Genomic DNA, 20,374 nt, shown 5'->3' with positions numbered 1-20,374 from the left:
ATGCCCTAAATTATAATTCTGGAAGGAAGGGAGATAAGAACTACTGTGACAGAGAGAAATCATGTCAAGCCAAAGGTGCTTTTTTATTTTCCTGTTTCCTTTTCTTTTTCTACTTCTATGACAGACAAGCCAAAAAGCTTCGTTATCATCAAGCTAATGACTTATTAACACTCTAAACACAGAAATGGAATCTCCTTGTAGCTGTGAGCAGTGAGCACTGCAGTTTGTCTGATGTGCAATCACTTGAATGCATGGTGTTTCCTCTTCTTCCTGTTAGTCAGAGACACTTCTGTGGAACATCAAACACTTAAAGTTTCCTTGCTCACACCTTTTATTCTGTTCACAGCTCTCCTGCTCTTAGAAGCTCTCTGAGCAAGAGACCACTAATCATAGTTTACCTTTCAAGACTCAAGTTCAAAACTGTGTAAAAAATTAGGAATGTTTGCAGGCAGAATAATTGTTTTTAAAGTGGAGAAAACATCTTCAAGAAACAACTGGTTGTGTGGTCTCCATTGCTGACATACACTGATTATCTGTTATGCTTCCATGAAGTATGATGTCAGATTTGTGGATACTGATCCTGAATGTGTGTGAGGATTTCCATGAGAATGGGAAAAACCTCTTATTTTTTCACTGCTGATGGATAGATGTGTGGGAAAGATGCAAGCTTGACTTTGCAAGATTTTTTTCTTTCTCTTACTTTTTCCACTTACTTGCATTTTTTATTCAAACTGGAGCACACATTAGTATTTGCTAATTCATTCAATTCTTTAAAACTTCTGTGAGTCAGACAAAATAATGTAGAAAAGCAGAGGCAAGCAGCTTTGAATTGGTTGTTGTCTGATAGCATGAGGCCTTTGTTTTGATTTGACAGAACAACTTTGAAGTGGTTTTGTTTTGTAAACAGATGTTATTGAGAAGGATGAATAAATAGAATAATGTATTAACTCTCTAAGTTTATTAAGGTAATCACAAATGAACATTTCAATAATTATATGACAGGCATAAAACAACAAATCAGAAGGTCAATTATGGCATTCCCTCATTCAAATCCTCCTCAGGGCCTGAGCCTCACCACACTGCCTCCACCTTTGCTCCCAATTGCAAGAACCCATTTTCCTCCCAAGAACATATCACCAAGGGTTGGCATCCAAAGGAAAGAACTCCACTGAGGATTATTTTCTGGGCAAAAATCAGGAGGGAGCCCAGCACAGCTTAGAGCCTTGTTCTGGACAGTGCACTTGTAGGGAAGACAGTACTCCTGTTGTTATCTGGGCACATATACACACGTGTGTCCTCTGCAGCTCTTTTTCCTCAGAACCACACCAGCTAAACAGCATCACAGCAGCCACAGATTGAGGCAACGTGATACAGTTCCCTCTAGGCAAGTGGCAAAACTCAAATTCTACTGTGAATAGTTAGAGATTTTTCTGCTTTCATAGATACCCTTCTGCTACTGACTAATGCTTGTGATGGATGAATTAGCCATCACTTTTCTGCCACCACTGTAGGAACAATATGTGAACCCCTGTGAAAGAGGAAATAAGAATAGAAAGCCACTCACATCTAACAGCGAGGAACAGGAGGGGGGCGTTAACACTGAGTGCTGGCAGCAAAGACACCTCTCAAACTCTGTCAGGATCATTTCTTCAGAGCTTTCCTGGGCTGGATGAGGGTGCCAGAGTACTCATGTATTTTTAGATACACTTACAGCTTCAGATATAGCTCTGGAGGGTTCTTTCATGTAGAAGTGAGTTATGAAGCAAATTTATTCTCTTCTGCCTCTTCATGATCTGTCAAAGAATGTTGGAGAAACATGTAGCTCTGATTCAGGAAAAAAAGAGAGACTGCATCCTTCTGAACAGCCTTAACTTTCATGGGAGTAATTTCCAGCTTCCTCTGACCAAAGAAAACTAACAAATAAAAAAAAAGAAAAATGTACATGAATTACAGAGTTGCCAGGGCAGTATGAACAATCCAGTGTCAGGAGAGAGTAGGCTTATGGGGACACCCATGAGGATAACATCCAGAAATATGAATATGAAATATGAAAACTTCTGCATTAAATAATAACTTTTTTTTTCCCTCCAAATTGTATTGCTGTTCTTGCTTGGCGTTCTCACTTTGGATCCTCCTTGTTCCAAAGCTGCCCCATTTATGAGATAGTCAGCCAGGCATGACCTGCCAGACATACCAAATGCCTGTCCAGGCTGTACAATCTCTTGTCAAGGAGAGCACTCCTTTCTGGGCCCTGTCCTGTCACTATGGCCTGATCACTGTCCCCATGTCATATGTCACTGCATCTTCCCACTGGAGCAGATAATTCCTGCAACCCACTTCCTGCACTGGGAGGGCTACTCCAAACCCTCATAACTTAAACCCCATGGTATCCATTTTTCACAGCCTGCTTCTCCCTCTCCCTTGGCCATGCTGCTGGCAGCAAAGGCTGTACAGATTGCTGGCTACTCTGTGACTGACTTATTTTGTATCTGTCCTTTTCTGTATGATGAGAAGCTGAGAGCCAACTTTGAGTCCAAGACTAGCTTGCCAGCCTTTATACATTTGCAGATTTAGCTGAGAGGAATAAGTGCATTTGAGAGATTTTCAAGTTAGCTGCTGAGAGACTGACATCCTCTAGAGGTGGTGCCAGTAGTCACAGCTGCTAAAGCTTGTTACAATTAATATGGTCATAAATTAACATTTGAATGTGAGTAGATAATAGATTCTTTTTAAAAAAGAGGACAAATCTCATGCTTAGTATACCAGCAGATATAGACCCCTCAGTGATCTAAACCCAAAGTCACCTAGGAATATAAGAAGTGGACAATGGTTTGAGTTACTTCTCCCATGTTTCATTGTTCCCTTCACCATAACTCCACAATTTATTTGCACTCATTCTCCTGTAAGGTGAGAAAGCAACAGGTAAAACAAATGTATTATCTAAGGTTACCCAGCTCCTCCCAAGCCTTACCTGCCAGGATCAGGTAAGTCCCAGGGGCTTGTGGATTCCAGCAGTACAAATGGGAAAGCCCCAGCATTGTCCCCACTGTACTGACTGGCCTGTCCACTGGCTGGGTGTTAAGTGCTTTTGGGAATAAATAAGAATCACCTTTTCACTGAGGCTTTAGTTCATGCACCACCCCAGATGCATAGTTTAGAAGGTACCTCTAACTACTTCTCTAAAACAATCCAATGCATTTTTCAGACCTTCTGCTAAAATCAGACCGTAACACTTTTTAAAGTGGTGAAAAGAGTTTGTAAAGTCACCATGAATACCAGATCTGTTCATCAGAAGATTTTTAAAAGCTATAATGGAAACTTTGTCTGATTGCTGGCAGCTGTGCTGCTTGAGGCATGAGGCTGATGGGCTGTGATGAGAGCATTGCTAGAGAGGAAGATGTTCTGGCATTACATTCTGTGTAATGCAGCTTCAAGAATCTGAAGTTATTTGCCTCTTTCCTACAGTATTCATGATCAAGGCTCTTGCAGGGTGGTTTAACTCTCACAGATAATGATAATAATAATAAATAATCTCACAGATTATTTATTGCTTCTTATGTCTTTCACTATTTTAAAAGATGACATAAATATAGTGTTCTAAAATATTCATTGTGAAAAACAACATTCTTCATTCTTCCCACGTGTCTTACCAATGAACCAAAATCTATCATTTATGAACAGTTTTCACAAAACAAACATATGCCCTTAAAGATCAGTAGGAAGACAATCATTTTAATAGGTAAAGGTCTGCATGGTACAAGAGGTCATGGCAGGGATTTTTTAAAAGAGTGTTTAAGATAATAAACCATATATACAAACTTGAGGACAATCTCAGCAGCAGTCATCAAACTCCCTGTCAAGGACCTGTAAGGACAAGTTCTTCCCATTTTGTACAAAGGAAACTGTTCTTTGTTTAACCTACATTAGTCATTCAGGGAAAAATAATCCTCATATTTCATAGTATAGTTGAATAAAAAAAAATCCATTTCATACAATTTTTTTATCTTCTCAATTTGTTCTGAGGTCAAATGTCTGAGATACTCCAAGGTGATGTCACCATCAGTTCTTTTCTCTGAGCTGTATCTCTTCAAGCTGGGGTATTGCAGGCTCTCTGGGGCACCAATGTCCTTCAGAACATGCTCAGAGTCCAACCCAAGAGTTTCGTACTTACCCACAATATCATAGTGAATGTTGCAAGGATCACAGAGCAGAAACATTGGTTTCCAGTGGATGTCAAGGGTATGTGGTGGTTTTGCTATAATGAAGCTGACAAACTCCTGGAAACTCACTTTTTCAGAAGAACCTTTATTTTTCCTGAACATTGCCTTAATCTCATTAGCAATAGTGGTGCTGTAGAATGGCTCAGAGTGCAGGAGTTTGTCTCTGTAAGCTGAAACCAGCCGTTCCAAGGGATGCCTGGTGAACATCACTTTGGTGTAATTGCTTAGAAACTCCTTTTGTAAGGCAGGGGGGTAAGACACCAGCCTTTTGATTAGTGATGTATGGTGGATGCTGTCATGCCCAATATCAGAAGCCTCTGCATTGAAGTCTGATTGAAGAAGAAAAATGGTTCTCTTCCAGTTGGAGCAGCCTACCTTGGGCACCTCACAGTAGATAAATTTGTGCTTGTGCTCCACAAAGAGCTGGTTTGCAACAAGAGAATCCAATTTGCTTCTTGGTTTGTTAAGGTTATTCTTCAGGCAGACAGAAGCCAGTGTGTTTTTCCGACTGTTTTGAATTGCCAGCCAATTTTCAGTAGGAGTGGGAAAAACATCTGTAAGCAAGGAAGAAATTTGAACCATTAAAATGAAATATCTTTATCTGTGACAATCATGGCACTTGATCTATCACCCTGCATACAAAATCTAATGAAGATGCTAAAATAAATTTTCTTTACTGTAACCAGACTAGACTATGGCAAACATGCAGTAAACTACCCTGCCTTGTGAAACGTTTATTAAGTTGAAAACTTTCAATATGTTAGCAGTATTAGTCTAAGCAAGTTCAATGTTCCAACATTATGTTTTTATAGTGCTCTCCTTTTAAATATTGCTGAGATAACTACCATAGTAACAAGTCCTTAGAGATTTTCATGGTATTGTTTATATCTTGGGCTCCATAGTTACTTTCTAACACTTGGGGAAAGTGTCTCTCTTTCTATAAAACAGTAAATCTTGTTTGTAATTTTTTTTTACTTACCTGTTAGGTTTTCTTGCCTCTTATAGAAAAACCCAAAAAGAAATATCCCAAATAAAAAATTTGGGAGAAGGAAAACTAACAGCTTCTGGTTCATGTTATTCTCACAGGAAGGAAAATGATGTGGTCTCTAAAGTGGAAATCTGTCTTTCTGTGAACAGAAAGGAAAGATAACTCAGGTTAGATTTTGTATGACTGATATAACAAAGATAATATATGAATCTCCAACATTAATTTAGACAGCAGAAAGACCTTTCAAGCCCTATAAAAATAGGCTTTACTAATAAGTAAAAATTCTCTTTGGAAAAGACTCACCACAATTGTATTGTTAAACCAAATAGATAAATAATATATGTCCATTCCAAAATTCCTCCTTTTCTCAGAACAATTAACTCCTTATGAGCAAATACACCCCCCTTGTCTTTTATAGCTGTTGGGGAACAATAACTTCATTTAGGATTACAAAGTTGTATTTTTTTATAACCTTTAGAATCTGGGAACACAAAGATCTCTATAACCTGTAACGGATGTATCTGCAAAGACCATGAGACATTCAGGATTAATTTATTTCTATTTATTGCCCTGAAGCTTTGCACTTTGGACAAATAAATCACTGCAGGAGAAACTGTTCCCTCTTCCTTCAAGGAATCCACACCACTAATTTGAATTCTCCCATTCTCCCTCTCCAAAGATACTGCATGGTATATGTTTGCTACCTTTGCTGCTGCAGCAGAAGAGTCCCAAATTGAAAATGTAGGACAGGAAATGTACGGAAATGGTAGAGGAAACAACAGAAAAGGAGTTGTTCCATGTTCCCAGATAAAAGGAAAAAAGGCAGTCTAACACAACATATTTTTTCTCTTGTGCTCACTCATTGTTTCCTTGCACTTCATGGAGAGAGACCTATCTAAATACTCTGTGCAATCTTAGTCTGTTTCCCCCAGTAGAGAGTTCCTCATCAGCATGCTTTTATTGGAAGTTGCAAAATTAAGCATAAAACAATAACTTCTGGCAAACACAACATTTTCTTCCTCTTCCATAAGGTCTGCACAAACAAAAAAGTCAAATAGCACTGTCTTCCCTTCCCACTCCTCCAGTTTTCAATCTGAACCTGCTGGCAATAAGCACATCATTGCCTGGATTACTTGAGGATGTAAATTTTTTTTTTTCTTTTTTCAATTTGTCTTACTCTGTTTTGTTTTTTTATTATGTGATCCCTGAGTCCTAATGCATCTGAGGATGTTTCAAGGCCAGCTAAAGTCAGTCAGGTTGCTCACTGATCCCATGAGAGCCAAGGCTGAGTGTTCCCTTTTAATTCTTTTTCAGAAGCAGTTTGGAGACACAACTTCACTCTGTATTAATTGAAATCAATATTACTCTAAGTAATTCTGTACAAGGACTCCTTGTTAGAGTATACTTAGTAGAAAGATTTTGGGCTTCATTCACTTTAGAGAACTACTTTTGTCATACTGTCTCAGAAATCAGAAAATTAACTAGATGAATTTTACCCTATTTAGGTACTTGTTTCATGCATATTTACTGATCACACTATCACTAGAGAATATAAAGGCTGCTATAAGATGTATTTTGTGTGGAAACATGTCAGTGAGTCATCACAATGAAATAAAAGAGCTTGCTTCCCTGGGGGAAAGAAACCCTTTAGCAGCTAGTTAAACACAGGAGACAACTCCTCTTCTAAGACTTATGCATAGTTGTGGAAGCAAAAGAATCTTTAATTAAATTCAGGAGAACAATCAAACTGTAAGAAGGGATAGAACAATCTCCATGATGACAGATGAAATCCTTTTAGACTCCTTAGAAAACTTCACAGAGCAGACTGGCAGTAAGTGTTGACACTGCCCTCACCAAATGAGGTCAACATGGCATGAAGCTACCTTAAGGTGAAGTCCAAAGCCTTCTTCAGAAGACCTTTCCAGTGAGACCCCAGTACTGAGTTCTGTGTAATGCAAGGCTTCCAGTGATGAAAATCATCTAAGGGAAACCTGAGGAAGAGGAGGAAAGCAAATTGAGGGCCACTTTGTCAAAGATAGATAGGTCACCTGGAAATTAAAATGGAGTGAAAAATTACAAAATGAGAAGCACCTTTGTCAGTAGGTGTCAGTGTCAGTAAATCAGATTCACTTTTCCTCATATTTATTATGGCTTTTCCATGTACTTGCAATTGTGTTTGCTATTTAAGATGTAATGAGTTAATACTTCTCTTTGCATTTCCCCTCATCCTATGTGGAATTAGGTGTAATTTTAGATAACTGCAAGGCATCCCTCAGTCAAGGAGTGGTGAGTGTATTAACAAGTCCATACTGAATAGACTAGTCCTACTGTAACCAAAGGGCAGAAAAGGGCTCTCCAGGCAAGATGGAAAGATATCATCATAAGGCTCATGGAAAAAAAAAAAAAAAAAGCAGAAACCTCTTCAACTGAAAAGTAACAAAACAGGAAGCAGGGACACAAGGATCTAAATGTCTCTTTGGATCTTATATATTCCCAGAAAAGAAGATCCTAAAAATTAAATATAAGGCATTAATCTGCACTGTTCTTGTTGTACTTAGTGGGGGAAGCAGGAGGGGAAGAGGAGATGGATTTTTTTTTATTTTTTATTTTGAATGAAGCATAAAATCTTCCAGATAACAGCCTTACAGTGCACTGTTGGTTTTTCCTTGTTCTTCACATCACGTAATTATAAGTTAACTATACATAGCAATGGCTTGATATTTTCATTACCTGCATGTCTTATTGGATTCTGAAAATTACATCAAAAACAATTTTCTGACTCTCTTTCAGTCATTACTAAATAGCAAGAGTTATCCTCATAGAATCCTTTCTTGCAGGAGTCTTTCAGAAGGATTGCTGTCAGGAGATTTTTGAGGCCTGTCAATTAATTGGTGTTTAATTTCTTCAGTGTGTGTCCAGTTGTTTTGGTGTCTTTCTAGTTTCTAAGCCAAAACATGCTGTCTTTTCAAATCAAATGCTTTATACAGTTCTTAATCCACTACATCAATGCTATTGCCTTAATCAAACAAAGCCAAGCAAAAACAGTAAGTCAGTCTTGTGGCATCTGTTTTCTGTAACATAAGCCAAAGTTTCTATATGAGAATAACCAGAGCAATTGTTCAAGCCAAGAGTGGCAACAAATGGGGAATAGATTACTCAAGAAAACTGTGCCATGAGATTCATGTGCATGCAAAATGGCAAAAAAGGTCTGAAGCTCTCACAAAATTAAAAATACTTACTGAATTCAATCCTTCTTTGCACTGCTGATAATTCTCCCATGGCCCTCTACAATTCCATTTTAAAGACTCTTTTCTTCCTGATAAACACACTGCAAATGACAAAACCAAAAACATTGTATCATGGTGTTCATGTCTTTGCTGTCATGTTTGCTGACCATAAAATGTCCTTCCCATCCTTCTGTTCACTCCAAGAAATTTCTGACAATTGCCTGCTTTTAATTACTTTGAACATCTCCCTTTTACAGGGTACACTGGGTGTGCAGGTGTCTGGCAGCCTACTTGCACATCCCCTGCATGGCAGGCAAGACTGACCCAGAAGAGCTCTCTATCTCTGTATTGTGCTTTTCCAGGGGCATTAAAAAGTTGGCATAAGCTGGAGTTATTAGATTTTTTTTTTTCTGTTAAATTGCTTCTTTTTGGTTCATTTGCCTCATGCTTGCTTTATGTTTTGTGGGAATAGACCTTCTGCAATCTTCCCCTAGGTCTGTCTGGACTTTAACTGAGCTTGTGTAGCTACAAGCACTCACACTTATCCAACCACCAGCTTTGGGTTTATAATGAGTTACTTTCCCCCTGACCAAAAAAAAGTCTGATCAAAAATCTTTAGCACTCTTTCAATTAGGAAAAACTCAGTCAAAGATGTTTTAGTGGAAGTCACACAAGTACACAACCTAACACATTGAACTTGGATGGAAGTTCTTCCTCCTGCCATGCAGATTTATTTCTACAACAAGCACCAAAGGCTGCACTGCCTGGCATAGGTATCACTTTACACTGCTCTGTCCTTGAACTGATGAAACAATCATTCCTAATACAGTATTTCCTAATCCTTCTCCCAAAACTTCTGACCCATTGCAATTGAAAAATCTTCAGTATTTAAAGAAATATAGCAAAAAACCCCAAAAAAACCAAACCAAACCAAAAAACCCTTAAAAATACTTTTATACTTTCACAAACAATAAGAAGCACTATGGCTGGAAATAATGAATAATGTTAAGCCTTTTTGTGTGGCCCCTATTACCCAAGTACAGAAACATGTGTACACACATGAATAGTTCCAAAATACATTAGTATCAGTTACACTGGCATGTTATTTGTTCCAAGTAAGCTAAGAAAGTAGGCTGATAATGATTTAAAGTCTTCTGATAATAAACTTACAAAGGCATGTCTCCAGCTAGTTTTTACATACAGACCTTGGTCAGAGCCGAGCATGTGGGGTGATCCTCTGCACCCACTTGATAAGTGGAACTTTCCAGATTAAAAGAATGAAATTACAACAATACTTATTTGTGTTCCTGATACATTTGAAACCAGAAGAAAGCACCAGTATGGCAGCTCAGTGGAAGGTAGGGAAAAATCTCTGAAAACAGATAACATTCTCAGTTGCTGAACCCCATTCTGTACTTAAGCCCTGTTAATCCCTTCAAAAAGACAACTGCAAATACATACATACTGATATGTGCATGGGTACATAGAAGGTGAGGAGGGAATGATGGGAAAACCTCCAAGAACAGCCTGGACAGGAAAACCAAGCTCTGGGTGCAGTTCTGTATGTGCTGTTCTATCAGTGAATTGCAAGAGCAAGACCCTTGTTAGCCCAATCTGCAGCACCCGTGCTTCTGTACAGTTTGTGATGTGTGGACAGGAGGGAGAAAGACTCCAGAAAACAGAGCCTTAGCAGGCAGGCTGGCCTGTCCATGGAGTGGAAAATCAGTAATGGGTTAGGAAACTCACACAATTTCCAGACAGCCAAGGGCTGGGAAAAGTGTCTGATCTGGGTCATTTTGCCAACAAGAAACAGCATCTGACACCTTCTCATTGGCAGCAAGGGTTGAGTGGTGTTAGGTGAGAATGGGTAGAAGCTCAGGGGGACACAACATAGGGGTTAGGTTGGGAGCTACTGAGGAAAAGGCTGGCAAGGTGTCCCACAGAACAACACACTTCACAGCACTGAGATGGGTACAAAGCAACATTTTCCATTATGAGCACAATCTAAAACCCTTGTTCAGTGCAATGCTCACCTCAGCCCTCCATTACTGCATCAGAGCTCTTTCTGGTCTCAGCAGCTGTAGTGATCCCTTCCTTGCTGCCATCATTAATCCATTCATTATTCTCATTACACCATTTCTTTCCTTCTCCTTAATTCCATGTCATCTACTTGTCTTATCTTCCAAAGTTTTTTGTTGTCTATCATTTCTTGTGCTGTATTAAAAGCTCAGCTTCACTTTCTGATCCATCCTATTGTTAGCCCCTGTCACCATTAGCCCTTGATAACAAGAAGCAGTTCCTGCTTGCTCCTCTGCTGCCCCTGCTTTTGGATGGAATTTATGAAGCACCTATGGAGCCATTACATTTCCACCTAAAATCATTCCTAAAAGTTTTCTGTTTCAGGGATGCCAACACCAATTATGACATGAGTGTGCTAAAAGTGTTACCAGCCAGCTCACAAAAAAGCAAGTGAAAGGAAGAGCAGATTTGGGGATGAAAAGGACCAAAGTGAAGAGGAAAAAAAAGGGTACATGGGGAAAGGCAGCAGCAAGTCTGAAAAGCTCCCAGAGAGAGGCAGGAAGCAGAAACCCAAGGAAAAATGGCCAAGATGAGGGCCAAGGAAATAGAAAGGTCCTGTAGCCTGCTCTAACAATGTTGTGGAAAAGGGAGGCTGAGAACTGGACTGAAAAAGACACAAAGTACAAGTCAGTGAAGATGAAGAACAAATTCAAGGAAATTGTTTTAGAAAGCAGTATGTTAATTATCCAATAAACTACCACAGACGTTTAAAAAGGAATGAGACTATGCACTGCAATCACTCTTGCATTGGAACCCTTGCTATTTTTTCAAACTTGTATCTCTTTTCCCTCCTGGAGCTGCAGCCAGAAAGGCCAAGGACTTTTGATTTCCTAAGAAGAGATAGTTTCAGTGGGACACCTGGCTCGTGGGTGGGCTCAGCTTGGCTGCAAGAAGCTGGAGACCAGTTCTGCTGCAGCATCACTGGGGCAGGGACTGGTGGCCTCAGGAGGCTGACATGGGATCCTGGGCTCTGGGCAGTGGGAGCAGCCCCTGGGGACTGGACAGTGCCCTGTTACTGCTTTTGGTGTCTGACATCTGGTGATGGGCTGTGGGGCCTTTTATCTAAACCCTAATTCAAAATTCCATGCACTTGTCAACTGCCATTTAAATCACTGCAAACCAAATCACAGGAGAACAAATGTCACTACTTTCTTTTAGGGCATCTAGATAAGCCCAAAAAACTTGGAAAGAAGGAAAAAGGAGAAAAAAGGAAGTACAGAAGAAAAGTTTAGAACAATGCACCCTGGCCAGGGTAGCAATGAATGGCCTCCTTCCAAGCTTGTTTCATAGGAGATGGGCTCACAAAATCCCTTTGCTTTGTCACTTATATAACTCTCTGCCTTTGCATATGTCTTACTGTCCACTCCCATGTTTCTCTTCTCATTAATTTCATTAATAGCAATGCTTCCTTGCCATTTGGGTCTCCCCACCTTTTTTCAGACCCAGATCTACCTTGTCTCCTCCTGTTTTTCACCTCCCTGTGCAAGCTTGATTCATTTATTCCTGCCATTGCACACCAAATAGCACAGTCAAAACTGTTTGCAGAAGTCCCAGTTATTTAGCACACTGCCCCCAGGCAAACTCCTGTTTGCTGTTAACCTTGTTATACCCTTGTGTCCCCACCCCCAGTACCCCTTAACCATAATTGATGACAGCTATGACCTCTCTTTCCCTCTTTACACTCCAGTGAATACAAAGCATTTCTGCTTAAATGGTTTTTCTTTTTGCTCCTCTCTCCTCCAGTTTCTCCTGTCATTCTAGCCCAGATTTTGAACTTATTTTCAGGATCCAAAACTAATTTTGTCTGAAACCACACCTCTACTCTCATTCCCCTCCACTCTTTCTTTTTATACTCCTTCAAAGACTCGTTTACAGGAATTGTGTACAAGTCCTTACACCAGTGATTTGGTGTCTGCTCTTTTACAGAAATAACCTCTTTGCCTGAAACACCCTGACACTTACTGACAAACTGCATGTACACCTCTTTCCCTTTTCCTACACGAATCTAGGCCTATTCTTTCTTTCCCTTCTGCTCTCCTCTGTGTTGCAGGGCAAGCTGTTAAGCAGAAATGTCATGTGTGAAGTCTGTTTCTATGAAACATAATTTTATGGCATACTATGACACATGCAGTATCAAAAATTAAGAAGTTTGGAGACAGTAGGATTAAAGTGATAAGTTAAATCATAGAAAGCATAAAATGAAGTGTCTGCTGGTTTTTGGCAGAACAGTCTTGAAACTAGACTTGTCATTTCAGAGCATTTGACATTACAGTACTTTAAGTGCAAAATAGTCCTGTGGATTCAGTTGCAGATACAAATGCTAGAAGAATCCACAAATCTGGTTTCCAGACTTGTTCAAGTATCCAGAAAATGGAGAATGGGCAGTCAATGAGTCTCTGAAAAGGTGGGTGCCCCACACCATATGGGATTATCATAGCAGACAAAGAACAAAAACTCTCCTCCTAAAAATTCTTGCCTGGTTCACTGCACACCTTCCTTCCTCTGCCATAGATAGTGGGGATCCTACTGAGCCCTCGAGTGTCTCAAGAAAATGTTCATCCTGTGAACCAAACATGTCAACAAGTCAACATGAACTACATGCTGTGTGAATTATCTTGTTTCTTTAAAACCCAGCTATTGAAGAGGTACCGAAAAATGTACTCATGAAGTATCATGACAACATGCAAAAAAATCATTGTCAGTGGTGAATCAGCTCCCTTGACCAGTGTCAGGATACTCTTGCTGGCAGCAGATTGCTATCTTCTGAACAAGCCCAGCATCAAGAGTGACAAGTCCCAAACTCATCAGTCTCACCTGCTGGCAGCAACAAAATGGTGAGGCTTGGCCATATGGGATGCCATCCTGGCACTGAAGGAAAATGGTCCACAGCACAGCTTGTCCCTGCTTCTCCTGCTCCCACCTTTAGCATGGCCTGCCCAGAGTCTTCCCCTCCTGGTGCCCTCACCTCTTTGCACTCCACTCTCCAACAACACTCCAACACTCCTGCTCAACACATATTTGCATGGGCACCACAGTTTTTCCCTTAGCCCCCATCCCAGGTATGACCCCATCTTTCCCAGCCCCTGCTTCTACTCCTCAAGCAAAACTTTAACCCAGTCTCCAGCAAATTCTCACCTCCAAAAGCTTTCCTCATGTCATCCCCAGGCAGTCACTCAGCAAATTCAGTTTTCCAGCTTCCCAAACACCATCAGGTCTCACTCTGATTCTGCTGTTCAGCCTTCCTCATGCACAAGCCTGCTCTTTTCTGGCTCCCCCTGCCAGACTCCTCCCTTTGTCTCCTCAGTCAGCCTCACAGCCCCCCCTCCAACCACCACACTTCCCAGCCCAGCTCATCAGAACTGTCTCTCCTTCTACTTCCAAGATTCCCACGCAGTCCCACTGCTTCTCACTCTCAGTTCTGTTCTCAGCTAGTTCCAGGCTCTACACTTCAGCTTCTACAGTTATTTTAGTATCTCCCAAACTAAACTGACACATTTTACTTTTCTTTCCCTCCCACGTCAATTTTCACACTAGTCATCAAGGCACATTTTCCTGCTGATTTTGTTCCATGAATGTATTTTGCCAGCAATCCCCAACAATTTCTCCCTAGAAGCCTTGCTCATGCTTCCCTTGTTCTTTAAAATGGATGAACCCTCCTGTGCAGAAGAGGTTCCACTGAGAATGTACAAGGGGAACCTCTTAAACTCATTTTCCAAATGCTTATTTCAAAATCTGCAATGTCACTGAACTTCTTAGAGGAAAGGTCCCTGGAATCATTAAAGAGAAGAAAAAAGAGCACAATTCACCCTTATAAAAATCAATAAATTATTTTTGCTCAAAGGGTTTAAAGAAATATCCTGAAGTGGATATCTAGCCTGAAAAACTTCTGCTGAAATGCTTGAAATGTGACAAAATCCTATCTAGATGCAAACTGAGTTGAAATTAGAAGAGTCAAGATTCATACAACCCTTAATAAAGTCAAGAAGTGAATGAAAGCCATTGTCATTTCATTTCAGGCGCCAGAATCCCTGTAACATCAACTTCTTTACTGAGGAAAGCCACAGCAATGAACAATAGGCTGCCAAAAAAAAAAAAACCTCCTCTGTAGATACATTTCACCACAGTGTGATTTCAAAAGCTAAACAATGTCTCAGTTTATGCCTTAAAATATTTTATGTCAATTTCTAAATATATAAACAAATAAAAAACCCAACCAACGCTGAAAAAAGAAATCTCTCCTCACAGAGATTTGCCTACACTTACAAAATCATGGGGACATGAAAAGCCACTGACAATCCAATTTTAGTCACCAATCAGACAGCCTCACTAAAGATTTCCCATGCCTCTGAGTAATGCTAAACAAACAACAAAGATGCAAAGAAAGATCAGTGCAGAGAGATTTAATTTCATCCCTACGGAGGGAAAGGAAACAGGGGAAAGATTTTGTGTTCTCCTTACCTGATCTTTAAGGCTGGGCAAAGTGCTTCTGTATCCACACAGGTGCTTTAATAGGAGAGCATTTGAAACACTCTGTGCAGGCAGTATTTGCCTCTGTTTAGATTAACTGCCCAGCTGAATGTTGCCAGTGTTTCCCTGAGTGTGTTTAGGTGAGCATCCCCAGTTGCACATTACAGAGCTCTGTGCTGTCTCTGTCTCTAGGTGCAATGAGCAGCGTTTAACCACTCCCCTGCAGGGTCTACAGCAGCTGCTGGAGCTGCCAACAGCTTCAAAGCAGCCTGCCAAGAGGCTGCCTGCTAAGCAACCAAGAAAGGGGATGGTCAGGAATACGAGGGAAAAGGTAATTAATTAGGTCGAGAGTAATTGCGTTGGGATAATATGTATTATTTTTAGATGGAGGACAAGAGGCGAGATCAATTCAAACCAAATGAACTCTGTACAAGAAGACTCCAATGAACTCTGGAAATATGATTAAAGCAGTAGGAATTCAGTGAAGTTGGCACTCATTAAAGAAACTATCTTTAGGGTACAAACACAAACAGTCCTACACTGTAGGAGGATAGGAAGTATAGCCAGAGATCAACTTGGCTACTTGGCTAAACAGCACGGGCTTCAATGACCTGAAACACTAGAAGAAAATGTACAGAAAGTGGAAAGCAGGTCAAACTTCTAAGGACAAGAAAGAATAGCACTAGATGCTGAAACAAAGTCATAAAGGATAAAGCACAAATTTAACTGCAAAAAGCAACAGATATAGGAGATAACAAGAAAAATCTGGAAGGAAAAGAAAAACCTAGTGATAGTTTACTTGTAGAAGGCTGATATACATTTTCCATCATTCTTCATAAAAGGGTGAACTGTAATTACCTGAATAATAATTAAACTTAAAAATAATATATCTAACATAGGAAAAGAACAGACCAAAAGTAATTTTAATATACTGTAGTTCACATAATCCTCAAGTATACTACTACAGCATATCTCCAGGAGAGCTCTCTAATTGTTGTCAATACCTCAAGTGTCCCTGAATTGATATGAACTTACATCCCTGCACAGATACAGATAGCTCCTTCATAGGCTGCTAAAGAGATGAAATTAATGCTATACCTACTGGCACCTGAGCCTGAGGAAGTGCAGGTTAAAATCCTTTGGCAACAGAGAGAAACAAGGTCAGATCTGTTACCTGTGTCAGAAAATTCTCAGAACTTGTGTGAGAAATGTGTGAAGTGATAAACACAATGCTCATCTTTATAAAGTCAAGAAATGAAGAAGAGATAAATTGTGGAAAATACTAGAAAAAATGAAAATATTGATTATTCATAGAAGGTTGGTTGCTTTGTATTTTTTGGCATGTTAACTATAAATTTCTGCAACATGGCAAGAAGTCCTACAAATAGAAAAGCAGTAGGTCACACAGTATTTTTTTGTTTTAATAATGTTACTGGTATTATAGTATTGACTCATAAAATTTTTCTGGAAGAGTGAAAAAGTACCTGGGTGTAGAGAATAAAAAAGGAAAACAAAATCAAGCAAAAAACCCAAAACCACAAACCAAGATTAGTTTTTAATAATTCACTATCAAACTCAGAAAACATAAAGAGATTCTAGCTGAGTCCATTCTGGGCTGAGTAATGGTGCAGGTTATTAGTAATTTGGATAACAATAAACTCATGTGAACAGTAAACTCATTGCATGATACATTAAACTCAGAATTCTTTTGGCAAATAAGATAAACTATCTGTAGGAGAAAACAAATTGCAATGCACTTGTGTTTACAAGTGTCAGGTTCTAAGGGAGAATAATAGTTCACAAAAATGTGGCAGCCATTCTGCCAAAAAAGGGATGAGGGCTACCAGTCAATCACAACTTATTCACAAATAAGTAGTCTTCCATCATATCAGGAATGCAAACTGCACATTAGGAACAGAAACTGCTTTGATTGTATGTTTGGTTGATACATTAAGAAATACCTCCTGTTATATTTCTGTCTAGCACAGCAACCAGTAGCTGTGTCCTATTCAAGCAAAATTCTTCCAAGAGAAGGCAGACCAGCTGGAAAGAGTCCAGGGAAAAGCAGAGAAAGTGCTCAGTCCTCTTGGGAAAAAAGAAAAGCCACAAGAAAGAGAGGTTGAAAGAACTGGGGTTACACAGTTTAAAGAACAGAGGGACAAGCAAACACATGAAAATTATCATGTACATAAGTTACCTCTAGGGAGGTAAGGAGGGATTATATTTTTTATCTGTAGTGGACAAAGTGATAACTATGACAATGTCACTGAAGGTTATGCTATATTTTAAGAAAATCTTATTAACAATAAAGACAGTAAGATCCTTTATAATTTCTGGGGTACAGTTGATTCTCTTTTGGAGCTTCAGAACCCACAAGATAGAGTCTTGAGGTCTTTTCCAGTCTCTTTTAAGTCTGTGGTTCATCCTGTTGTATAATTTGGATGCCCCATCTTACCTCCCTACAAAAACCACATTAATCAAAGTTTTCATGCTAAATTATACAAATCTAGATTGTTATTTCAATACAGTGACTCTGAATGAAGCCACTATGGGGCTTAACATGGCCCAGACTGGCACAATTTTTCCTCTAATGTGAATCCCATTAGTTCCCATAAGAAATGTAGAATAGTTTTGGCAAAAGGACTGCTATCTTCCAGAAAGGAGTGTACCTGATATTTGATGGTTGTACACTGCTATTTCAACTGCAAAAATGTATTCTTTCCTCAGGATTCCAATGGAGTCTGCTAGAGAAGTCTTCTTATCTGCTGAAGCCTGCCCTTGTAGTGAGCTACTCTAACAAGACACAGAACTCGTTTGCCTCAGGGGCCACTTGCTATGATGAGAGATGAAAGACACATAACTGAGTGAAATGTGGGCTGAAGATATGGAGACACACTTTGTTAGTGGGCTGCAGAATCAGATTGCTTCAAATGAGAATTTTTTCATGTGCTCATTCTTTGTATCAATCAAAATTCCAGATCACACAAGTTTAATAAAGTATCCTCACTTGGCAGAAAAGATGAAATTCCTTTTGCCTTCCTTCCACCAAAGATCCAATTCTGCCAAAGTACAGACATTCCTGGCCAAAGACTGTATCATATGGATGACCAGCTCAAAGGAGTTCCAATGGAGGGATGTTTGTTGCAGTATTACAGAAGCTCCAAGGACATGTGGCTCCATTTCCAGCAAATAACAGTGTTGGTCAGTACCTGTATTGCCTCTGCAATTCACTTATAGACACATGTTCAGGTGAAAAAAAAGATCTCCTTCAAGCAGTTTTAATCTTGCAGAAAAATTGCATTCCTCACATTTTATAAACTATTTGAATCAGGAAAAATCCATTTGATACTCCTTCCTGGCCTTCTGAACTTCTATTGAACTCTGTATTTGTCTAAAATACACAAGATAATCTGTTTTTGCAAAACATACTTTTCAACTCAGAGTAATATCCAGTACAGCATGAAATTCATAATTGCCCTATAATAAAATACTGGAGGAGTCATACAACAATTTTTTTTTCCATGAATTCATTATCCTGTGATTTTTCTCTAGGTAAACTTTTCAGATTTTGCTGAAGTAAACTTGTGGTGATGGCTAGGTATTTCACCTGAAATAAGGCTGAGAAGAAAAGAACAAATGAACTAAATCATTTATACTATCAGAGTTTAAAAACTTTATAAATCTGGGGGAAATTTTACATCTAAAAACAATGTCTGTTTCTTGTTTGAGTAACTATGACAGCATCCATCTAAACTCAAAAAGCATGAGTGACTGAGTCATAAAGGAAGTGCCAATAGCTGTGCTTCTGAGCCCATGTTCCATTGAAATTAAGATGTAGTGAAAAGTCTGTTAAACTTATAAACAGAGTCCCAAGGGCCAAGTTCCAGTACACAAAGCATGGGTTAGCATGAGGAGAAAATCCTGTTCCCTTAAAGATATCAATGACATTTTTGAAGGTGGCATAGACTTTTTTGACAATTTGGAATTGTTTTTGTTTCAAAAGTAAGAATCTAGAAATAATCTCAAAAATAAAATAACAGTAAAAGAAACTCATGAGCACTTTTGTATTTTCTGTATGCTTTTGTGAATAGGAGTCCTCACACTAGTTAAAAAATAGGTTTGTACATCACATTGATAGATAAAAAATTCAGAGATTTTAAAGGGCAGGAAATCTCTTTTGTAAGGTTTTGAGGCTAAGAATTTTAAATATCAAAGAAGAAGCTGAAGAAGTTAAATAAGATTGTGTTCTGGCTTTTGATCAAAGCAGATAGAACAAAAATACAGAAAATGTAGAATGTAATAAGCTGTGAAGTTCAAATCAGTCTATAAACAATAACAACATTCCTTCTTTAAGCTACTACTTTAAATATATTATCTAAAAAACATTTAGCTTTTTATGTGATTTGTCTATCTCCTTTATATGGATAGTTACATAATATTTCCCAGGTAATACCACTTAATCCTGGATATCTGGCCTAAATTCTTCATATATTTCCCTCCAACACCCCCCCAACCCTGCAACTAAGGCAACATAACAAAAAACTAACAAACCACATGAAAGTGTTAGCAAAATTATTTCTGCATCTGAATAAATCAGTTGAAAAGCCAATTGCCCTTGAGATCACTAAACCTAAATCAGAACTCAGTATCTTCTAAACACAAAAGTTTAAATTTACTAGTGAGAAGATTTAAAAAAAAAAAATCCTTCTACTCTTCTAAAAAAAAAAAAAGATAAAAGAAGTACCTCTATAACATTTTCTGTCTCTGGAGCTTCCTGCTGGATACAGCTTTGTGCAACTCTGGCTGAGTTTACCACTTTCTGTTTACATAATGCCTTAGCTCAAATAAAAAGAAGGTGTATCCATGAATACTATACATTCAGCATGGCACATTCTGGTCTTTCTTTTGCAAGGAAGTTTGAATTTTTTATTAGCAATATTTGACTTTTTAAAAAAGAGAATATTTAGGCTGAGTGATCTTTACCTTTATTTTTAAAATGTCCTCGATTTTAAACAACACTCTTCATTCATGCCCTGCCCCTGCACTATGCAACTTTTCAATTTCTACTTCAAAAAATATCTGACTCAAAGCTCAGGGAAGTCTGTCTGAGACATTTCAGTCCTGATATGGAATGACTGAGAGCAGCCCTGAGGAGGACTTGGGGCTGTTGGTGGATGAGAAGTTGGGCATGAGCTGGCAATGTATGTTTGCAGCCCAGAAAGCCAGTGGCATCCTGGGCTGCATCAAAAGCAGCATGGCCAGAGGGGTGAGGGAGGGGACTCAGCCCCTCTGCTCTGCTCTGCTCTGCTCTGCTCTGCTCTGCTCTGGTGATAGCCCACCTGCAGTGCTGTGTTCAACACTGGGCACCCCAACACACAATGGACATGGACCCA

The 20,374-nt window shown here is 39.2% G+C and overlaps 1 protein-coding gene across 2 annotated transcripts; it reads right to left on the bottom strand.

Moving 5' to 3' along the window:
* Positions 1-937: 937 nt before the first annotated feature.
* Positions 938-19,789, bottom strand: LOC306803738 (carbohydrate sulfotransferase 9-like). Of its 2 annotated transcripts, none has more exons than XM_079309515.1 (5): positions 19,726-19,789; positions 8,448-8,536; positions 7,092-7,199; positions 5,200-5,347; positions 938-4,774 (listed from the first exon to the last, which is right to left on the bottom strand). In XM_079309515.1, the coding sequence occupies exons 4-5, from the start codon at positions 5,291-5,293 to the stop codon at positions 3,924-3,926; spliced, it is 945 nt and encodes a 314-aa protein (XP_079165641.1). In that variant the 5' UTR covers positions 5,294-5,347; positions 7,092-7,199; positions 8,448-8,536; positions 19,726-19,789; the 3' UTR covers positions 938-3,923. The 2 variants fall into 2 exon arrangements, with proteins under 2 accessions (XP_079165641.1, XP_079165642.1); XM_079309516.1 differs by lacking the exon at positions 19,726-19,789 and adding an exon at positions 14,973-15,169.
* Positions 19,790-20,374: the final 585 nt, after the last annotated feature.

The sequence above is a fragment of the Erithacus rubecula genome (genome assembly GCF_903797595.1).
Source record: "Erithacus rubecula genome assembly, chromosome: 6".
Classification (NCBI taxonomy): Eukaryota; Metazoa; Chordata; class Aves; order Passeriformes; family Muscicapidae; genus Erithacus; species Erithacus rubecula.
Note: the sequence above shows the minus strand (reverse complement) of the source record. Positions and strands in the feature narration are given on the sequence as shown.